General features: G+C 34.6%; 5 protein-coding genes across 8 annotated transcripts; 4 read left to right on the top strand and 1 right to left on the bottom strand.

The window, feature by feature from the left end:
• Positions 1-168: 168 nt before the first annotated feature.
• LOC148167449 (uncharacterized) lies at positions 169-3,758 on the bottom strand. Of its 3 annotated transcripts, none has more exons than XM_088047657.1 (8): positions 3,363-3,758; positions 3,116-3,257; positions 2,394-2,696; positions 2,218-2,304; positions 2,086-2,169; positions 1,854-2,034; positions 1,567-1,803; positions 169-1,512 (listed from the first exon to the last, which is right to left on the bottom strand). In XM_088047657.1, exons 1-8 carry the CDS (start codon positions 3,601-3,603, stop codon positions 1,441-1,443), a joined length of 1,347 nt encoding a protein of 448 aa, XP_087903783.1. In that variant the 5' UTR covers positions 3,604-3,758; the 3' UTR covers positions 169-1,440. The 3 variants fall into 3 exon arrangements, with proteins under 3 accessions (XP_087903783.1, XP_087903784.1, XP_087903785.1); XM_088047658.1 differs by having other exon boundaries at positions 2,218-2,301; XM_088047659.1 differs by having other exon boundaries at positions 2,218-2,289.
• A 1,968-nt stretch (positions 3,759-5,726) lies between these two features.
• On the top strand, positions 5,727-12,767 carry LOC148167448 (cytokine receptor-like). 2 transcript variants are annotated; one of them, XM_088047445.1, is made up of 15 exons: positions 5,727-6,024; positions 7,758-7,898; positions 7,953-8,083; positions 8,131-8,257; positions 8,308-8,446; positions 8,496-8,680; positions 8,728-9,057; positions 9,103-9,411; positions 9,461-9,606; positions 9,654-10,119; positions 10,171-10,352; positions 10,401-10,509; positions 10,561-10,725; positions 10,771-10,987; positions 11,035-12,767. In XM_088047445.1, exons 2-15 carry the CDS (start codon positions 7,781-7,783, stop codon positions 11,651-11,653), a joined length of 3,243 nt encoding a protein of 1,080 aa, XP_087903571.1. In that variant the 5' UTR covers positions 5,727-6,024; positions 7,758-7,780; the 3' UTR covers positions 11,654-12,767. The 2 variants fall into 2 exon arrangements, with proteins under 2 accessions (XP_087903571.1, XP_087903570.1); XM_088047444.1 differs by having other exon boundaries at positions 10,561-10,987.
• Positions 12,768-13,491: 724 nt separating this feature from the next.
• On the top strand, positions 13,492-13,963 carry LOC148167447 (uncharacterized). Its single transcript, XM_088048096.1, has 2 exons — positions 13,492-13,572; positions 13,623-13,963. Exons 1-2 carry the CDS (start codon positions 13,497-13,499, stop codon positions 13,901-13,903), a joined length of 357 nt encoding a protein of 118 aa, XP_087904222.1. The 5' UTR covers positions 13,492-13,496; the 3' UTR covers positions 13,904-13,963.
• Positions 13,964-14,265: 302 nt separating this feature from the next.
• LOC148167446 (uncharacterized) lies at positions 14,266-15,628 on the top strand. The gene is made up of 3 exons (XM_088047384.1): positions 14,266-14,701; positions 14,987-15,155; positions 15,207-15,628. The coding sequence occupies exons 1-3, from the start codon at positions 14,596-14,598 to the stop codon at positions 15,553-15,555; spliced, it is 624 nt and encodes a 207-aa protein (XP_087903510.1). The 5' UTR covers positions 14,266-14,595; the 3' UTR covers positions 15,556-15,628.
• A 2,650-nt stretch (positions 15,629-18,278) lies between these two features.
• LOC148167445 (uncharacterized) lies at positions 18,279-19,209 on the top strand. The gene is made up of 2 exons (XM_088047101.1): positions 18,279-18,506; positions 18,552-19,209. The coding sequence occupies exons 1-2, from the start codon at positions 18,449-18,451 to the stop codon at positions 19,121-19,123; spliced, it is 630 nt and encodes a 209-aa protein (XP_087903227.1). The 5' UTR covers positions 18,279-18,448; the 3' UTR covers positions 19,124-19,209.
• Positions 19,210-19,267: the final 58 nt, after the last annotated feature.

Genomic DNA, 19,267 nt, shown 5'->3' with positions numbered 1-19,267 from the left:
TTTAAAAAGTGTCCACGCAACAAACGACAGAACTTTTCTTTCCAAGGTTGTTTTGAACCTGCTGGGGTTTTTAGTGAAAATAAATGACTCTTGAATCACACATTATTTATTTGGCACAAACTTGTCCAAGTTTACACTTTTCAAAGGCGTATAACAAAAATGAACCACTCAATAAAACACAGTTTTATTAGCATTTCTAGATATAAACCACTGATTGTATTTTGTATGATACAGTCGCTATTTAGTGCAAATTTTAATTAATAATCGCTGTATTCAGTACTCTGTGTACACGACGTTTAACCAACTGAGACTCACACAAACTGTTTACAAATTTGTATTGAAAAAATAGAAAACAAAACCGAACTACAAACTTAATGTAAATTCACAGAAAATCATTATTTTACCGTTACAATGAAGCATGTCTATTACTGCAAATTACGAATATACAATTTATTTAACAGAACTCGTCAAAACTAATAATAAAAAAAGGAAAACTTAACAAGGATCAAAATGCGCCTGAAATGATCTGGGGTGGTGCGAAAAAAAATTCGTCGCAAAGAATGCTAAGCCACTTATTTAAAAAAAAAGGGTATGTTGTAAGCCTTTAGCACCAAAGGATAAGATCTCGATTGCAAACAAAACCTTACCCTGAGTTAACAATAATTGCTAAAATTCAAGTTCAAGTTAAAAATAGTGTATTAAAATAACTCAGCACTTAAGATATTACCAAAATATACAAAAGCATACCCTCGCGCAAGACCAATTTATCAACATTTATTTTATGGTCATGTATCTCATTATTTACAGCTAATATTAAGGAACACCAGTATTAAAAAGTAATGCTACAAATTAACAAAACTACTATTTAAAGTAAACCATTTTGAAGTACTTTTAAGAACCCTGGTGTATTCTATATCGCAAATTGTCAGTCATTTAAAAACAATAATTTACATGATACGAACAAATTCGAGTGTTCAATGGACACCAGAATTTTTAAAACAAAGCTTACAAACAAAAGAAACCACTAACTCATGAACAATCGATGAAAAGCTATTTTCACCAAGTAGCTTTGCATTAATTGCCTGAACTTTGAAATCTAACTCAAATACCAGAATTTCTGGTAATCTTATAAATACTAAATTAAAAAAGACCATGTGAGCAGCCAATACAATCATATAAAAAGTTAACAATGCAGTAGTACACTGACTAGTAACCATCACCCTTTTGGGTTCACAGTTGACACTGAAACATATGAATCAAAAACCACCTAAAGAATCCTAGAAACCATATTACATTTTTTCTGGGTATTGAACATTTTGTACCAATATAACAATGTAGTTGAAAAGTTTTAGTTTTAAATGTACAGTTTTTGCAAGTTAGAAACGTAACTCGTGATCGCCGCCAATTGTTATGTGAATAAACAACTGCGACTATGAATGATTAACCAAGCGAAGGAAAATCACGTTCATCATCGACTTTCGGTGCTCGACGGTTTTCTGTTCTGTCATCAGCCTATAAAGAAAATTATCTAGCATCTAATACCTCTCCACAACTCCTTCTTTTTACCTGTTCATCGCGGAAACGTCTTTCAGCTCGTTCACCAGTAGGAGCGTTGCCAGTGCCTCCGCCTCCAGCGCCGCCGCGTTGAGTCGTGCGATTACCTCTCAATCCAGACCTTTGACCTCTTCCACGACCTGCACCACGTCTGTTATCGTTAAACTGAATGTCAATATCTAGGACATGTTTTTGTCTGCCAACACGTTGGGGATATTCGGCGGCGTCGTATTCTTCCTCTTCAGATTCCTATCAACGAAATTTTAAGTCAAGAATTAATACGAGAAGACTGAACTTACGGTTTCGTTCTCTTTCTTCCGTAATTCGTACATTTTCTTCCATTGGGTGGGATCCTCTCCTTCGCCGGCCTTCCTAATGTTGTATTGGGGCTTAGCGCGACCAGCACGTTGAGCCTTCCATTCGTCCAAAGTCAGTTCTTTCGGTTCCTCTTCAACGGGCGCTTCGTTCTCAGTTTCCTCTCTACATAATAAAAAATAATAAATAGGTTTTTAGAGTATTTTCATTACTTACTTCGTTTCAGGTGCAGCATTCGTTTCGGGTTTATCGTTTTCGTTCCAACTTTGTTCAGCCTCATTAGTAGTTTTGTCAGCTTCCCTTTAAACCAACAATTAGGTAAAACAAAACTTAACAGCAACAACTTACTCAATAACATCTTTATGAGATCCCCAGTTATGAGCGCCAGCTCCGTCACGTTTGTCGACCGGTTTTACTCCTCTGTAACCATGGCTGCTTTCAGTATGGAGTCAATAATAAAGACGATGTAGATTAAACTTACTTTGGTGAAATTCTATCTTTAAAAAACGCCGAATAATACTTACGTCTTGTCTGATCCACTTTGCCTGTCGAATTCCCTTTTACCTCGCCTGTCATCAAAATTTCGTCTTGGACCTCTAGGACCTGCAGGTTTGTTACCTAAAGCTCGGCCACTGCGATCACCGCGGTCACCACGTTCGCCACGGTCGCCACGTTCGACGCGCTCACCGCGTTCCCCACGTTCACCACGGTCTCCACGTTCTCCACGGTCTCCACGTTCGCCACGTTCGCCACGCTCACCACGTTCACGGTTGCGGTTTTCAAAGTTCTCGCCGATGTTTTCTCTTCGAGGCCTCTCTTCACGCTCCCTATATGAAAGATAGTTAAATGAATTTGTATCTATCATTTATGTGCGTTATGGTATGAGTTATAATGCTATATAGCACTCCTGTAGATGCAGCGTCGGTTATGTTGTAAGCATATGAAGAAATTTTGTAAGGGCAAGTAATTACGCACGTGGCTATTAATACAAGTGAATAATACAAAAGCATGGAATTCTGATTATCATAAAATTATTCAACGCTGAAAAATTGCACGTGAATATTATGAATAATCAACTACAAAATGTTTTCAAATTATACGCACACCAATTTGTTTCTGGACGAAAGAGGAATTGGCGGAAGCCGGTAGAATTCTTATTTTAGAATTAGAGGATAATGATTATGGAAAACCGTTACATAAGGAGCGTGCAAACAAAAATTTCTCCATAAAATGAACGATAACTTACCGGTTTTCGGTTGGTCCGTTGTAAGTCCTATCTTCGCGGTTTCTCCTGTTATTGCGTTCTTCGCGATTTTCGTTATTGAACTTGTTAAAGTTACGTTCAGGCTTGCCATCAGTATTCGACCTTTGATGATTGGGTTTGACGTCTGGAAAAGCCATAAACGTTGAAAATTGCCATTGCCGAAGAATTCGGTTTGAAAATTAAGCATCACATGTGCACTGAAATGGCCGTCGAAGCTAGGGAAACTCACCTTCACGTTTGTTTTCTTGGACTTTATGAATGGTGTTTTCCTTGTTGGTTTTTTTTTGGACGTTCACCGGTTTTCCCTTGGCCGGTTCAGGCTTTCCCTTGTTTTCCTTTTCGGCAACTTTATTCTTCTTTTTCAATTCCTTTTCTTGTTCTTTAAGATTGAGCGTTTCTAGTGGATCAGATTCATCGTCCAGAAAAAGAGCGTACCTGTTGGCGACGCCGATTCCGTAAGAATTCTCCATGATGGAATTTACGGATTATTTCTTCACAACGATGAGATGTTGGAAGATTTGTTTATGGCTACTTAGCCCTATGTTTTCACGCACTCATTCAATGCAATATGGCCGGTCACACGAGGATTCACCCGCGCAACTGCCAACCAAAGCGCTACTACGCATGACACACAATTCCAACCAATCACCGAGCAGCTGTCCAAAATTTGACTACAACGCGCCATATTCAAACTTAAGGTCATTTCACATCCTGTTGTATTACAATTATTTTCACACAGGAAAGGTATGAAGCTAGTCTCTTCTATCTTCTATAATTTCAAAATATGTTATAACTTTAATGCCTCAAATTTTAAATCTTTGATTTAAGATCAAATACACTTCCAGCTTCTTTCCGTGGTCAGTGGATATAAAAAAATGCTAAAAACCAATAGCTAGGAGTCGTAAAAGTGCACCAAGATTTAAAACAAACAGTTGTGATCCTCTTTCTGGAAAATGACGAGCAGTGAATTGAATTAAAAGTCACCAATGAAAAGGAAAATAACAGATTTCGTTTTGGTGCAGTATTATTTCCTAAATGTTATATTTTGTTGGGCCAAAAGGAATTCCAGTCGTGACTATACTGTACATTATTTAAATATTACCAGAAATAAAAATTTTAAAAAATAAAATTATTGAGGCCTGTCATTCCGAAAAACATAAATGGTAATTTTGATTTCCGCAAAAACAGGGTTTCTTTGAATTTGGGTTGTATAATTCCAAATGTATATGTTGGTGCAAAAGATTTTGCTAAACCTTTGCTACATTTGAATTTAAACAAGCATGAAAAACAAAATGTTGTAAGTGCCAAATATAAGTCTAGCAAAAACCGGGGTAAAAATGGAATTAAAAACCTAGACAAGTGAAGAAGAGCTCTTCAAAAGGCGTCGAGAAATAGCAGGACACAATATAAATCGTCTTCTGGTAAGACGATTCCTAAAAAGTATTCACTTTAGCTGAACTTAAAATGTTTTAACTCAGCGTTAGTAGCTGGACTTGCAACAATTTAGAAATTTGACCACTTTTCTCATTTTTTTAAACATTGATGATAAACTTTTTTCCGATTTTCGTTTGCTTGAATGGTTTCAAAAAACACGTTACACTAACACATACATTTAATTCAGATCATGTTATTGGTTACTTGGAGCATAAACAGTTTTTTTTTCCTTTCCTGCAAAATTATTAAAATGGAACGTTTGGAAATGGCAGGCCACAATTGTCTTTTAAGCAAACCCTCCAGTTATCCCAGTTCACATTCAACCAGAATAATACTTTTTATTTGCTTAGGTATGTAGGCAGAAACAAAATGGTAAAATATAGACAACTAAAAACAAAGAGAAAGAAATTTAACACATTTCATGATCTTGTAAATGTCGTGTTTTTTATAAAGAGTAAGAGTAAGAGTAAGAATTTGTCGAATTAATCAACTAGTCCTAAATGGCAATAGAAAATAAAAAATCAAATTGTCTTCATAACACTAGAAGCAGACAAAACATGTACGATAATATAATAACACCACTTAGAGCATTCTCTTATCAAGGGTCATCATGCGATAAATATTTTTAAAGATATTAAAAAAGAAAATCATAACAAACGGCTTTTTTCGTTTAAATACATTATCGTATTAAAAAACAACTTTATATTAATTAATCAGGAGTTGCCGGCTAAGATTACCACACATTTATGTACAACCGTCTTCAAATGATAATTGAAATATAATATTTTGACCTGTTATCGTTGTTTTACACAAATATTTTTTTAGTACCGCTTTTGATAAACTGGTAACTACAGATAGAAAATATAAATAACATATCAACTTTCAAATTTGAGCTTCTCGTCTTATAATCCTTTCCGTTTTCTTTCCTTTAAATTGTTGTTCATTATCATTAGTCATCTTCTGTTTTAGTGTGGTAATAAAAAAACTTTAAATACACAAGAAAACTGACGCAAATATGACAGTTAGCGTCTCCGCATTAATAAAAGGCAGGTTTTTCTGTAATTTTATTTTTCCTGGATGTAAAGAAAAAACTTTTTGGTGTCTTTCGTAGCAGTTTGGGAACCGCTGATATAACTGTATAAACAAGTACAGCATCGATTTAGTGGTGCCCTCACGTGGCCAGCACCTGAAATAAATCGTAGTGCGACGCAGTGTTGTACTTTTTCGTCTCCATCATAGAAATGTTATAAAAACCCGAAAAGAATCAATACAATTATGTGAAATATGTTATAACTGATTAAAAGAATAGTGTTGTTGGTGTTGTAATAACAGTGGTTTTACATATTGTGGAAATGCAAGAAGAAAAGACTCTCCAATAGTCGACAGGCTCGGCCTGGTCTACGTATTCTCAATTCCAAGTATTGGTGTTTTCAAGAATGGTGCATCATACAACTTAAGTATGTTGTATTTTTGTCTTTTCCGGGGAATTAAGTGTTTTGAGGGATTTTTATTCGTTTTCGGGGATATTGGAGATGCAAAATGACCTCGTGTTTACTTTGAAATTGCTGTCAAATATGGACAATTTATGACTTGTATGGCATGTTTATCATTATAATTGACTTTGGCTCGCCTACTTAGAGAATACTCAGAAAGCGACCTTTTTCCAAATATAAAGTCTCATAAGTTACTAATTTAACAATATCGGCATAATTTCGTCTCGGGCGAGTATACTTTCCACGGATCATTTTCAATCGAATCATGATCAAGACATTTTCAAATCTGATATTGTTACTGATAATTAATTAGTCATATAGGCAAATCACAAGTCATTATTGTTGCTCAATGTAAGAAATTGAATTAATACGCTTCCGAGGCATTTTTATCACTCTTATCAATCAAATAAAAGGTAATCTAACATCTGATTAGCGTTCATTCTGTTCCGAGAAGACCATTGTGACATCCGTAAGACCAGTTGATATTCTATGTTAATTCTCGAAATAATAAATTATTTATCAGTGTTATTGTTAATTTCACAACTTGAACACTAATTGATAAATTCGAGATTTGACCTTTCGTTACGTGAACCGATTATCTCCTTTTCAAAGAAATGGATCTGATTTATATTGTTCTAAACGAAATTTACGTTTCTTGATTTATTTTTGGATAACAACTTTATTCATATCATGTCACATTCAGATTAAACTCTTCAAAAATAGGATCGCTGGAACTCACTGTTTACCCAATCGCGTTTTGACATTTGAAACAACTTCTACGTTTTCCTAGAAAATTGAAACAAATTTAACCATTTAACGCAAAATAGAATCTCCGGTTAAATGTTTCTATTATAATGTGTCTATTTTTATTCTCTTGATCGTTTATTTTGCAGTGGAGTTATCGATTTACAAAACACATAGTTTCAAATTTCATCAATCAACAGTCAGAAAGTGAAAACATTGCTAAAGTACACTGTCAATTTTATTGAATCAGTCATAATGTCAATTTAATTGATTAACTAGGGTTCCTTTAAATCTAAAAAACAGTTTGAAACAAACCTTTTAAAAACTGGATGTACTAAAAATCCATTTCTTTAAAAACTTGTTTAACATCGTTGTGAATAGTTTATCCGCGACCTACGACACATGTAGATATCGGATGGTCAATGAATGTCAGTTTATGAAAATTTGATATGATAATGGGCAATCTAAATCGAGCTTTACATTTTCTCACGAGTTCGCTTTGTAATTGTATAAAAATATCTTCGAGTTCTTTAGCTTTCAGGTATAGAAGCCGGTGGGGCCATGTTTTTTTAAGGACAATGTAAAAATTTCGAATTCTGAAAACACTCACTTTTTTATCTTGATTTATATTTAAATTTACGTGAGAATACAATTTCTATGTATTAATTTTTGTAATTCCAATTTACAATGATAAGCGATTTCATCGAACGCTTTGTTTTATAAAAGCTTTGGTATTTTCCATGATTATCACTAGTTGGTGCTTTGAATTCTCTTCGACGGTACAAAATTGATTCACATGTACTCAATGTTTTTATGTTAATATAAAACTAACTGTTATGTAAATATTTTGTTTGTATGCATAAAAAGTTGAAGTGAAGAATACCCGTATCTTTTCCATAGTTGTTTTTCAATAATTGTTTTTCGTTTTTTGATAAAATATCGTTTCTTTTTAGGTTTATTAATTGCGCTAGGGAAAATGGGTCCTAAGAGATGGTGGCAATTTCATTATATAAAAATTTTGATTTTATTTTGCTCATGTGGAATAGTGTTAACGGATACTAATGAGTGTATAAAAGGGGCAAGAACACCAGGGTGTAAGTTAAAATTGATTATAATAAAACCCTATTTGAAATTTGTTATAATTTTAGATACGATACCACACGGCGATATTACTATCGAATATGGAAATCCACTAGAAATAACTTGCATTTTAGTAGATAAAACCTCTAACGGTAGCCTGTCGTTCAATAAAAATAGCGAACCAATTCCCCCTGAAAAGGTAAGTGATAAAACGTCAGTGAAAATAATACAAAAATAAACTTTTAGGTTCATGTTATAAATTCTACCGCCATTAGATTACAAATGGATAATCTTCCATTGTCATCTGGTATCCCTTACACATGTGTGCTAGAAAAGAATACCAGTGTTTGCATGAACATTGTATCTGTAGGAAGTACGTCGCGGTTTAATTATGTTTGCAAAAAATAATTTGTTCTTTTATAGTTAAACCTCAAATAGTCACCGATTTCAAATGTATAGGTTATAATTGGGAAAACTTGACATGCACCTGGACCGCCCCCGAAAATTATGTTAAAACTCTGTACAACTTAACATATTCTGTTGGAGAAAGTCGATCCGAAAGGTAAAAACCCCAACTAAACAAGAAATGCAGTTTGACGTGTGATTTTCAGGCGTCCAATGATTTGCCCTGCCATAACAATGGATCCTAGAAACTCGAGTATTCGCAGTTGTTTCTGGAATCTAACTACAACTCCACCATACCGACAAGTGCATGAAACATACAACTTTAATTTAGAGATGAAAAACACATTTGGAGCCAATAAAATTAGTCACGTGTTTAAACATTTTCAACACAGTACGGGTAGTTTTCACATTTATGTTTTTTTGATGATTTTTTTATAGTTGTGAGTGGACCTCCTGAGAATTTAACGGTTGTGAGCACAACAACTTCTTCGGTGTATTTGTACTGGGTAGTGCCATTATCAATGCAGACATTCCCGGGGGGAATAAATTGCAGAGTTTTATATCAACGGGAAAACGAAAAGACATGGAATCACGCCAAGTCAAACTGTAAACCAATAAGAGGAGAAGTGTATTTTAATGTAACCAATCTCAAATACGCGCATGCTTTGTATGATATTAGAGTGGCTCTCCGTTCTGCTAGCGCGTTACCCCACGATGAATCAATGTGGTCTAACAATGCCTCGATCACAGTTCGGACGAGTAGTAAAAGTAAGTAAAGTGTGTTTGTTTTTTTGGGCTAATTTTTTATTACAGTACCTGATGCGCCTCCGAAAACAAATGTCGGGAGTTTCGAAATTGTGGCTTACAGTAGCAGCGTTCAACATCGAGAAGCGTATATCTATTGGCAACAAATTCCACTTGAACAGCAGAATGGAGCTAATTTCACGTACAGAGTCAAAATGAGGGGCAACGATTCGGTTGAACCTGTTCAACTCACTAACGCTTACGCGAAATTCAACAATCTCAGCAAAGCTTATAGTTATACATTCGATATTTGGTCGGAGAACGCCAATGGAACGTCTCTTGAGAGTTCAACTGTTTTTGTTCCAAAACAATCAGATCGTAAGAGAGATTTGAGGTGTTGACATTATGTAAACTTTTTTTTTCTTAGGTGTTACTGAACCTGATGGTTTAACAAAAGTTGAATATGGCGAAGGAGAATTCGAGTTATCCTGGGAACCTCCTAAAAATCAAGTCTTTACCAATTACACAGTCTTCATTTGTGAAAACAACAAAGATCGGCCGTATCAGTGCATTGTAAGTTTTTTTATTGAAGTGGTCACTCGTTCTACTGACGTTTTTAGGGTATGCTTAATTGGGTGACAATTCCGAGGACAAATACGAGTTTCAGTACCAAAGTTAAAACAGTTTCTCAGTTTGCAATTTCTGTCAATACCCACAATAGTAGTAGTGGCATGCTTTGGGCTAGTTGTACAGTTATCCACAACAAAAATATGGGCAAACTCAAGAGTGTTTGGATTGATCGAGTCGATTCAACTTTCATAAAAGTGGGATGGAAATTGGACTGTGCAGATAAGCTAGGAAGTGTGTCAGGCTTTATCGTGTATTACTGTCCAATTAAATCGCCCTATCTCACCGAATGCAAAGCCCCACAATCTGAGATGAGATTCACAAGCAGCTCCGATATGGTCGGAAACATCACTAATTTAAAACCCTACACTACGTACATGTTAACAGTTTCTGCGATAACCAAAAATAACTCAGTGAGCCAACAGAGTGATCCCCTGTATAATACCACACTTGAAGCAGGTAATACTCAAGACATCACAATCTTCTTGATGTTTTATTTGAAATTTTCAGCTCCAACTGGCGCCATTGATTTACAAGTCATCAATAAAACTAGCACGTCTATTACGATTAAGTGGAAACTATCAGAGCCCAGTAATGGCGTACTGAGATACGTTGAAATCGATTGTCACAGCAACCAAAATGATTGTGTCAAAGTGAAAACTGAACAACCACATGTTGAGACAGAATACAGAGTAAGTTGTTTTTTTAACTTGGTTGGGTGTTTTTAGTTTCTTTTTCAGCACACATTTGAAAATCTGACTTCTTATGAGAATTACACGATTTCGGTGGTCGCGTGTACTGTAAGCTGTGGAAATAAAACGGAGAAAATGGTCCGAACCCTTACAGGAGGTAAGTTAACTCGATTAGTTTATTTTTTTTATTTTTACACGAAAATTGCAGCCCCGAATAAAATTTCGCAGCCAACAGTTGATCGTCGAAACGACACTGCGATCACAATCAAGTGGGATCAACCCACAAAAGCAGGTGGTCCTAATCATTACTACGTTGTGAAATTCAAGAAACGATACCGCCAACAAAACAAAACCACTGAATATAACACTTCAGGTAAATACAAATTAATAATCGGCCGTAATGACCCGTTTTTTCTAGCTCTGAAATTTGTCATCAATAACTGCGGAGATGACGGTAAATTCAACACTTTTTACATATCAGTGAAAGCTGTCAATGTGATGGACGGAAGGAGCTATCATGGTCCTTGGAGTGATGAATTCGAGAATTATTGCGACACTCCTGTGAACTTTATCATGTATATTCTACTTTTTGGGGTGATCGCTATTTTGATCTCGATAGGTTTTCTTTTTACGAGGTAACTTTTTCGTAATGTCATCTCTCCATCTGATATTTGTTTTGCAGATTGTACTATCGTTGTAAGGTAATGAGAGACGTGGAAGTCAAGCTTCCTCCTGGTTTAGCTCCCGTCGTGGCGGATCATACTCTGGTTCCGTGGAGTACTGAGAAGCACCAAGAAAACCGCACTTCGCACTCTCCACCAGATGAAGAATTACTTCTAGTGAAAATGAGTGAAGGTAGACACTTTAGTGGTGATTCCAGTGGTTGTAGTTCCGGACATGAAAGTGTTACGTCGTCTCTAGAATCGGGAACTCATATTTCTAGTAGTTCTGATTCTGGTACTGAACAACCTGGGAACTACGGGAACTATTGTTCTTTAGGAGTAGATCCTAAGTTAGATTCATCGTATATACCGGTTTCTGCAGATTCGATTAAACTGTCATATAAAGCGTGCGAAGATTCAAGCGAATCATCGCCTTATGTAATGACAGGTGAAGCAGTTAAAACAGTTAATCCCGGATATATACCTTTTAATACTCCTGAACCAAATGACAAGAGTTCAGGATACGTTGTGGCTGGCATAAAAAACGTTAACGGTTATATCCCGTTCAACCAGACTGATGCTGTTAGCCGAAATACAGGCTATGTTGTAGCTGGTGTTAAAAATTGTAAACTAGACTAGAGACTTTATGATTTATAATCGATCATATCACTCATTACTGGGACAAATGTAAACAAATACCTTCTTTTGTGTTTCTCCAACACTTACTTTAATTAGTAATTATGTAATGGTGTATGTTTAGTGTTTGTTGCGTTTGCGTCTTTTTTAATAAGAAACTGAAATTATTTTTTATTTTATTTGGATTTTTTTTATACCATGTGTTATGTACATACTACGTTTTAATTTTAATTAAGCCTAATTGTATATATATTTTTACTATATTTGTTATAGTTTTAAATAGGTCTTTAAAAAGGCAAATGACTGTTGAATGACTTTGTGGTCTAAATGTTGTGCCTTAATTTATTGACTGAACACTGAATGTCTGTGGTTATCGCTATCGATACGTAGAAAACTTGCCAGATTTGAATTAAACAGGTGCTTTATTATTGCAATGCCAATTTAGTGATAATGTTATGTCGCAGCACTAATTATGAATTTCATGAGTTTTGGCTTCATACTTAAATTTGGTCTTGATGTTGATGATTTGTTTTCTTCACCTTTAAATCAACCAACCAAATTTCTAAAACTTACGTAACACGTGAAGAAAACAGCATCTTGTATTCTTCTTTAGTTTTTTAATTCATTGTAAATTAACAAATCGTTATCAGATTTAATTACTTTATTTTACATCGTATATTTTTATAAATATTTTTTGCAATTTTCGTTCCATATTTTACTGCATGGTCCGAGGAAATAAAGAAACTCTTTCTACATGATTATTTTAATTTATTTGTGGCAGCAAAGTTTTTGTTCCTATGCTTAAACAAATCTTTATAAAATATGGCCTCCACTTGCCATGTATTTTAAACGGCTCATGTCTCCCAGTATAATTGGTACCTGAATTCGCTTATAATTTTCATATGTAGCTGAGATTATTTGAGATTACTTCGCGATTTCAACAGTAAAGGACTGTAATTTAGTCTGATAAGGATTTGAACGTTTTTAAGTAATCGTTTAAACTGTGTCATGAATGTAAACTTTTGAAATTGTACCTTCATTATGTTATTTTTATTCATATAATTGTCATTGTTCCTTTTCCATTATTACATTTAATCAAATATATATTTATCAAAAATATTTTCTTTTCCTTGTCGCCACATTGTTCCTGTTTCTGTAAAAAAATTAAAACAATGAGAAATGTTCATAAAATTGAATATTTTAACAAAGTTTTAAACGAACAAAAGCTAAATTGGGTAAATTCCAAATTGTTTCGGGCAACCAGTAATACGCGTTTTGCATGTTTGTTGTGTTGCCTACTTAATAATGTATTAAAAATAAATCTTTGAATTATATTAGATCTTAGACTTCCAAGTTTACAAATTAATCTCCCTCAAAATGAATCACAAGAATGAATAATTATTATTTTGAATTACTGTTTTGCTTAAAAAATCGTGACCGGAAATGGTAGCAACAGTTCCGGTAATCGTGGTCAGCGAAACCCTCGAGCTATTTTGGAATAGAAAGGTGTAGGTACATCTCAAGAAGTTCAAGTTTATTTCAACGATGAACTTAATTCTTTTGCAAACCTTGTTATCAAGGTGGTCATTTCCATAAACTTTCTGAGTTATTCTATGTTTATAAATACTACTTGTAATATAATTAAATAAATTTAACATTGACTAAAAATTTGAGTCAGATGTTGCAGCTAACAATGTTTTTATTTTTGCAATGGCATTCGTATAATGCAAAACCTTCAAGTTCGCCAAGTACAACAGGAAATAAATTTGTAGGGGGGAAGTTCTTATAAAAATATATATCGAAGTTGTTTCCTCAAAAAACTATCAGGTTTAAATCGTCTTTCAAAATGTACTGTAAAGTAATTTTATTTGCGCTTGTATTATCTGTGGTTTACTCGCTTCCGGTAGAACCTGAAGAACATGGTAAGATACAAACAAAAAATTAGTTTTTTTTCTAATCCGAGTCATTGTAGTTCGAGAAGCTCGGTCTCCACATTTGTTCAAGAAGAAGCCTCTTCTAGGAGGACTTTTTGGCGGCGGTGGTCAAGGAGGGTACGGAGGAGGTGGTCACTATACAGAACCGGTCCACCACCATCAAGGTGGTCACGGAGGTGGTGCAAGTTTTGCCAGTAGCTCTGCGGGAAGTTCTGGACATGGTCAAAGTCAGAGTCAGTCACAATCGATTTCCTTTGGGCCATTTTCTTTGTCGCAAAGCCAATCTCAGGCTGGAAGTGGAGGGTACTCCGATTATTAATTGACTGAATTTTTTTTAAGTATTTATTATGTTTTCTTTAATAAACCGCTATCACATTTATTTAGTCGTTTTGCTGATATCTGGAAAATTTCAAACATAAAAATACATCCTTCCTTAAAAATGAATAAAAGATGAAGTCGAATTTGCAAATGTTTAATTATGATGATGATTTAACTAATTAGACGCCAATCATGGAAACATACTTTAAGACACAGACGATGATAAATTTTTGGTCATCGCAGAATTCTTCAGTGTGGATATTAGTTATGTAACTCAAGGACAAGTTTGAAGATTCACGGTCAAGAACAAATTCCAAAATTCAACAAAATAAGAGATAACCTTCTGTAAGCATCCGCGAAATTGCGTTAAACAATTCTAAGTAAATGAGTTTCCGACTGTACAAACACCAAATTCCTTTTCTGGTTTTTCGAAGCAGTCATCGAGAGTTAAACAATTCTGTTTCATTATAAATGCACCATACGTGTCTGCTACATCATTAGCCACTAACCGGTTCAATCAACTCGAGAATTGGCAAATTGGGGCTTAAGATTTTTTTTAACACGAAATATTGAAGTCGGTTGAATCGAGAACAAAACGTCGAGGTCGTAGAAGTGGCGAGTGGTAATACAAGTTCAGTGTTTTCTCCTCATAGACAGAAATACAGGTTGATATTATTTCAACTTCATTTTAAAATGCAGCACTTCTTAGTTTTTCTATTTCCTCTCGTAATTTTTATTTGTGCTTCTTATTCTGCACCAGTAGATAACAAGGATGTAGATACCAATAAAGACTCAAAATGTAAGTTATTTTTAAGTTTTTTTACATATGTGAAAGAGAAAGTTGCTGTTAGAACAAACATATGGTTGGTCTTCCGTATTTAACCACACGATTCATCGAATTGGTATCTAATAATTACTAACACGAAGTACTTGAAATAATTAAATACCGCGTTAGCCTTATAGTGGCCAAAAATAAAGAATTCTGCTAATTAGATGTATCAATCATTGCCATCTCTAACAGTTTTAACATTTAGATTTTTAAATATTTGACGCATCAATTTTCACCTAATTTGTTATTTTTTAGCGGCTTTTGGTCCAGCTTTCGACGAAATCGTCGTGGAATCCCATTTAACAGTCCGAAGAAAAAATAACAACAACGGAAGACAAGGACGAACTCAAAATACGACTAAATTGGAGACAGGATTAATAAAAACGAAAAGAGAGATCAAGCTACCAATTCACGCTCAGCGACCGTAATAAGTCTCACAAATCTAACATATTTTAAACTATCCCGTTTTTTCTAGAGTTAAAGCAAATAATAATATAAAACCGCTTAACTCTTTCACGCCTCCAAGACAAAAACAATTTCAAGCTTCTGCTGCTAATGCCCAATCTCAAGCTTTCAATTCGTTCGGTCCTTTGGGTAATTTCGGGGCATCGGCTTCAAGTGCACAAAGTCAAAATTTTGGATTTGGCCCAAATGGACTCATTAATGGAGCTGGATTTTCTGGGACTCAACAGTATAATTTTAATGGAAAAACTATAGATATTGCGTTCGGAAATGCGTTTTCAAGCAATGGCAAAACCAACGGTGGAGGATCCGTGGTGACAATTACTGGACCTGATGGAAAAAAGAGAGCATTGAGTGGATAGTGATATAATTAATAACATGCCATTAATGTACAGTTTGATACTTTTTCTTAATTAAATGTAAAAATCTGTGGAACTATATTGTTTCTCGTCATCGGTTGATGCTCCCGGGTGTTTAAAATTTGCTGCGAAATATTCAAATCAGAACACGTCGCGGTGTACCGTACATGCCGCGATGTAAATTTTGAAAAAATATGTTCTTGCTTTGGTGCTTATAAGAACGCAGTGATACAATACAAAATGAATAATAAAACCTTGTTTTTCTAACAATTTTAAAATTGGAATGCCACGCTTTTTCTCTAGCCAAATCAACTAATCTAAGCGTAATAAATTGAAGAAACCTCAAGAATAAGATTCCCACTAAAATTCAGTTTTTAATTGACGATCCAGTCAATGAATCATTAAGTGTTAGAAAAATATTTTAAGAGGTGTTGATGTCAGCGTGGTCATTTTGAAAACGAAGGTGTTTTTCTTCGCACCTGTTGATTGCTTGTTGACCTTCATCGTGCTGATTTTTAGACATTTTAGAATGAATCTGAGTAACAATGGTTGCTCCGATATAATTTTTATAAAAAAAAATTAATTAGCAATCAAATCACAGGTCGAGATAATATCAATTCGCGAAAGAATGTATTTAAATTTTAAATTTGCAGGTGTCTTTACAGCAAAACTTATAAAGCATAATAGTGATTCACTCCTTTTTAAAATTACGAAGTAGCAACACAGACGTTGTTAATTTACAAGCACAGTGTGTGCTATTTTATTACATTTCCTAGGAACGGTCAACTGCTGGGTTTCATTAAATATTTAGGCTCTAAATTTACAATGTTTCCGGTTTGTATTCTATTTTAAATCAGTTCCTTAATATAAATATTCGGGTGCCGAAAAATTTATTCATCTACATTTTCCGTTTAACAATTAAATCCTCCATTTATTTGATCCGGAAACTAAACGGTTTGGAGATAATTTTGACACCCATTTTTTTTTCGAATTCTGTCCTACATATTCCGAATTTAAAAATTTAAATTAAATATTCCGGTCCATATCTTAAGATTATTTGTGGAGCAAAATTGAGGTATTGGTACTCATTTTACTCTACATTTGACACAGGTAATAAGCAACTTCAAATTAGTAACTTCTACAAATTTAATTATTGTGGCGTTAAAATTACCGGAGTTACAAGCCTTAACATGTTAAATACAGAAATTTTTACTACATCTTTAAAATACAATATTCCAAAATTTGTATCTTTTGGTCTATAATATTGCAATTTAGCCCTGATAATAAGCAACCCCAAATTAGTAATCTTTCCAAATTATATTGCCATGGCTTTAAAATTTAAAAAGCTACAAGAATATACGAAATGTCAGAAAAAAAAATTTCGAAAAATTAATTTTAGACTTTCAATTATTTATTATTTTTATTATATTTATCGGCGTCATACACTTCGGTCTAGAAACAATTATCAGTCAATTCTCCAGCCAAATATTTATCAAAAGTAATTTATTTATGTTTTTTTTTTCTCTGATCCAATTTCTCCATCTTCCAACAACAATAAAAATGTACAGGCGTCCATAGGTAACATTTTTTTTGCTCCATATCTGCGAAAAAACGCCAGATAGAATGGCGTCATCTTTTTCTCGCGCTTTTGTTGCTCTGAATCTGAATGCAAAAGTCGTTCTTTTAAAACAATCCGAAACTGAGACAAAAGAAAATGTTCGTTTAATCGTCTCTTGTAAACTACTTGACCTACCGATTTGAAATTCGGCCAAGTGATAGATCTCGAGCTGCTCTTTTGATTGATATATAACTCGAATATATTTAACGTTGACAATAGATAAAAATTAAAAATAGACTGGTTTTTATTGGTGGATGCGCCGGGTAAACAAACGCAATCTAAAAATACACTTGAACAGATTACTCAAAATAAGTAGTAGTAGAACTTAGTTTGCGGTTCCACTTCGCTTAATAAACGCTAAATCAGTCAAACAGAAAAACTATAGTATAGTATGAATACTAACAAGACAAAAGCGTAAAATGATCAATCAAGCTCCGTCAGATGCATCACCATTAAAATACGATACAATGATTTAATTTCCGTCCTCGTTGAAAAATGACCGTTAAGAGAAGCGTATCGTACATATCTAGAAGTGGTAATAAATTATGAATGTTTGTTTAGAGAAGTAAAGACCTTGATTGCCTTCATATTCACGAGCGTAAAATCTTGTTACCATTCATGCATCAGTTCCAGCTTCCTGTTGAAGATTATATAAGATATTAATGAGTTAAAAACAAATTTTGGCTTCAGGATGTTAACCTTAGTGAAGAAAGTTTTCTATAATTCAAAATTACTGACATTCCATAAATGATTACAATCAACACGAGTCTCTGTCTTATTGTCTTGCGGAAATGAAAAGACGTCAGCAGGTTGGGATGACGCACCTTTGGCGATATACCGAGTGTTTGAAATTTACCCATTTATACAACGGGGACGAAATACTAGTCAATTCCAGAAACTAGTCCAGAACTGTTGTCGTGTTAACAACATCAAAACAGGACCAATTTTTGTACATATAAAGTAAAAAAGATATTTATTTTCACAAGTCTTGCAATGCGTAAGAAAAGATTAACACAGTGTAACAAAGTTACATGAATGCATGTACGACAACTACATAACAAGTAGTTTTGTCTTATCCAAGCAAATCACATCGTCTGAGTTAGTGTTAAAAAACACTGACACTCTTATTTTACATGAACACAAAACACACGTTGAATTTTTGATTATAAGCACATCCTTATTGGGAGTGTACAAACGATAGGGTTGTAAAAAAGTGGGGATAATATTTTACAATATAAATCGTAATGTACTTTTGGCGATTCCAGTAAAGAAGTGACAATGATGAAGACTTTAATTCTTAATTTCTTTTTTGTCAACGCTTTGGCGTTTCCTTATGGTAAGTCTAATTAAGCATCCCGGCGTATTATAAACCAGTTCGTAGAATTTAGCCGTCTACCACAAAGAACCGTAATGTTCGGGGGCTACTATAGTCGTCCCATCGACTCCAGAAGCCACATTCCCGAAGGATCAATGACGTTCGCTGCTGGTGATACCATCGCGACGAATTCTTTCGTTGGTGATCAACCCTTTGAACCTGAAGAGACAACAGAAAGACGAACGAGTCATTACGATGATGACTTAGAACTTGAAAAACCAATTTCGAAACCCCCAAAACGTATCCCGAAGAGAAAACCTGCGAATGAGGAAGATGATAGTGAAGAGGACTCTTCTTCATCTTGGCCTTTTGGAGGCAACGGTGCTCCTGGCTACAATGCGTTCTTCCCTATCATGATTGGTGGTGGTCCTTCTGGATTTGAAAGAAAAGCTAGTGGTGGGTCCAACGGGGGAGGTTACTATCCGGGATCTGCCACAGCGATAGCTAATAGTTTTAGTACAGGGAAAGGAGGAGTTGCTACAAGTCATGCAACGTCTTTTGGAGATCCGTATCTAAGTACGTTGTTTAGGAGTGAAAATTTCAATAAAAAGGCTGCAAAATCAGGCATAGGGCAATAAGTTAAGACTGTAACCTTGTATTATTCTGATCTGAAAACAGTGTATCACCTTTTTAATTCATCAATAAAAATAAAGTCGATTTGTCATCAGATTTCACATTCAGCTAAAATAACTTCGTCACTATTTGCATAAGAAACAAATGAA

This window comes from Gnatocerus cornutus, chromosome 10 (assembly GCF_029298725.1).
Source record: "Gnatocerus cornutus isolate USDA-ARS CGAHR chromosome 10, icGnaCorn1.1, whole genome shotgun sequence".
In the NCBI taxonomy this organism is placed as follows: Eukaryota; Metazoa; Arthropoda; class Insecta; order Coleoptera; family Tenebrionidae; genus Gnatocerus; species Gnatocerus cornutus.
Note: the sequence above shows the minus strand (reverse complement) of the source record. Positions and strands in the feature narration are given on the sequence as shown.